This window comes from Penaeus japonicus, unplaced genomic scaffold, assembly GCF_977035675.1.
Source record: "Penaeus japonicus unplaced genomic scaffold, GWHDUDI00000001_assembly GWHDUDI00000034, whole genome shotgun sequence".
Lineage (NCBI taxonomy): Eukaryota > Metazoa > Arthropoda > Malacostraca > Decapoda > Penaeidae > Penaeus > Penaeus japonicus.
In genome coordinates this window covers 5750068-5752391 of record NW_028234436.1, presented here as the reverse complement: position 1 = coordinate 5752391, position 2324 = coordinate 5750068, and the positions used below count along the sequence as shown (strand labels likewise).

At 40.2% G+C, this 2324-nt stretch overlaps 1 protein-coding gene across 1 annotated transcript in view; it reads left to right on the top strand.

Annotated features, from left to right (window-relative positions):
• Positions 1 to 2324, top strand: part of LOC122254525 (sulfotransferase 1 family member D1) — a gene marked incomplete at its 5' end in the record, with an annotated part of 4486 nt that continues 2162 nt past the window's right edge. The window contains 2 exon segments of the mRNA XM_043018231.2: positions 1 to 57; positions 1123 to 1306. Coding sequence (XP_042874165.2) covers positions 1 to 57; positions 1123 to 1306 — 241 coding nt within the window.

Below are 2324 nucleotides of genomic sequence, written 5' to 3'. Positions count from 1 at the left end.
CCTCGGCTACGGTGACCTGGTGCGGACAGACCCTTCGTCGGTTCGCCTTCGGCCGGGGTGAGTCCTTCGCTTCATTTGCTGGCTTTTGATTTCGTTCTCCGGGTAAGTGATGTTGTAGATGTAGATGTTCATCGATTGTTATATGGGAATGTCTAGTTTTGTCTATCTGTTTATTGATCTCTTATATATATATATATATATATATATATATATATATATATATATGTGTGTGTGTGTGTGTGTGTGTGTGTGTGTGTGTATATAATATATATATATATGTATATAAAATATATATATATATATAATATATATGTATTAGTGATATATAAAATATAATATATATATATATATATATATATATATATATATATACTAATACATGATAATTACAAATGCATGGTGAATTAGAGTAACAGTGAAACGAATCCTTTCACTCGACAGTTTTGAGTATCAGACTAAATCAGCCAAGCAGCCGCTTTTACCAAAGGCTGAAGCCTCTGCAGCACACTGCTTCCATGTTGCAACTTGTGTGCTAGACAGTCTAGGAATTTCATCCGGCAAGAAAACCCGGATATGCTCTCACCGGCAAGGCAGGAGCTAAAACGAAGACCAAGTAACCGGCATTTGCATCAGGCACTTCAAATGCCTTGCAGATTGCAATCCTTACCCGATTTACCTCGATCGTTTTTTTCGTTTTCTTTGTTTTAAGGATGTCCCGCTGTTCCATGGAATTATTAATTTGCTGGATGTGTACATTCAAGAGATACTTTCTTCCCTTTTTAGGAATGGCTATGAGGGGGGGGGATGAAGATGTTTAATTAACTATTTAAAAACAGAATATAAGTCTTCTAATGATGTAGTCAATCTTCATCTATCTGCAAGTTTTTAATCTGATGTATTTTAAGGGAATAATACTTATTTCCCGATATTTCCGCTTCCTCTTATTGTTTAGAATATGATAATCCGTTAAGCATCACATTTCGTCACCCTAAAGTTCATGATATGGCGCCTTTACGAGTACAGTGATATACCTTTATGATAGAAAAAAAAATATCGGTTAATTGTTCCATTGATCCATGAACACGAACAATCAATCTGAAAATCAATCCACAACTCCCGCAGCTACGCCCGCCTGGCCGAGACCTACTACAACTTCGAGTTCCGTCCGGACGACACGGTGCTGCTGTCGTTCCCGAAGAGCGGGACTACGTGGATGTCGGAGGCGCTGTGGGCCATGAGGAACCTCGGCCGGCTGGAGGAGGCGGACGAGGTCGCTATTGACGATAGGCTGTTCTTTCTTGATAGTGTAAGAGGAAAGATTATTATGCAATGATTGTATTAGTAGCAGTAGTAATAGTGGTAGTAATAATAGTTGTTGTAGTGGTAGCCTTACTAATAGCCGTAGTAGTCCAAGACCTCTTTTCAATTGTATTTTGATATTATATCCCAATATAGGGTTAATCAAATTATCAATCATTGAATTAACCAGAAGGGGATATTTCTTTAAAAAAAATATCCAAGAATGCTACGTTGATTTGCTAACTCTTTTTTATATTACTTCGTCTCAAATTGAACAAAAAAAATGGTAGCGAACTGTGATTAGGGTTATCGGTCTACACCTGCAGTTTTGGGGTGGGGGTAGGATCGGCTCTGAGCCCTTTCCTATTTGCGATTGCCATCGACAGACTGACTGATGGGGTAAGTCAGGAAGCCCTACAAACTATGTTGTTTGCTGATGATGTAGTAATATGTTCCGAAAGCCGAGTGGAAGTGGAGACAGAGCTAGAAAGATGGAGGTATGCATTAGAGAGGAGGGGACTGAAAGTGAGCAGGACCAAAAATGAGTACATGTGTCTGAACGGAAGTGGTGAGGAGTCAATAAGGCTACAAGGGGGGCAGGTGGCAAAGGTAGAGGAATTCAGGTACTTGGGGTCAACAGTACAAATAAAGAAGAGAGTGCAAGTGGGCTGGAATGGATTGAAGAAGACTGCAGCAGTGATATGTGATAGGAGGGTGTCCGCAAGAACTAAAGGGAAAATATATCAAAGAGTCCTGCCATGCTATACGGAATAGAAACTATTCCGATGACAAAGAGGCAGGAAGCGGAGATGGAAGTAAGTGAACTAAGAATGTTAAGATTTTCCCTAGGTGTAACGAGGGTAGATAAAATCCAAAATAAATATATTAGGGGGACAACATATGTGCGGCAATTTGTGGAAAAGGCACAGGAAGTAAGGCTGAGGTGGTTTGGGTATGTGAGGAGGAGGGATGAGGATTATATGGGGAGAAGGATGCTGGATATGGAGGTACCCGGAAGGAGGAAG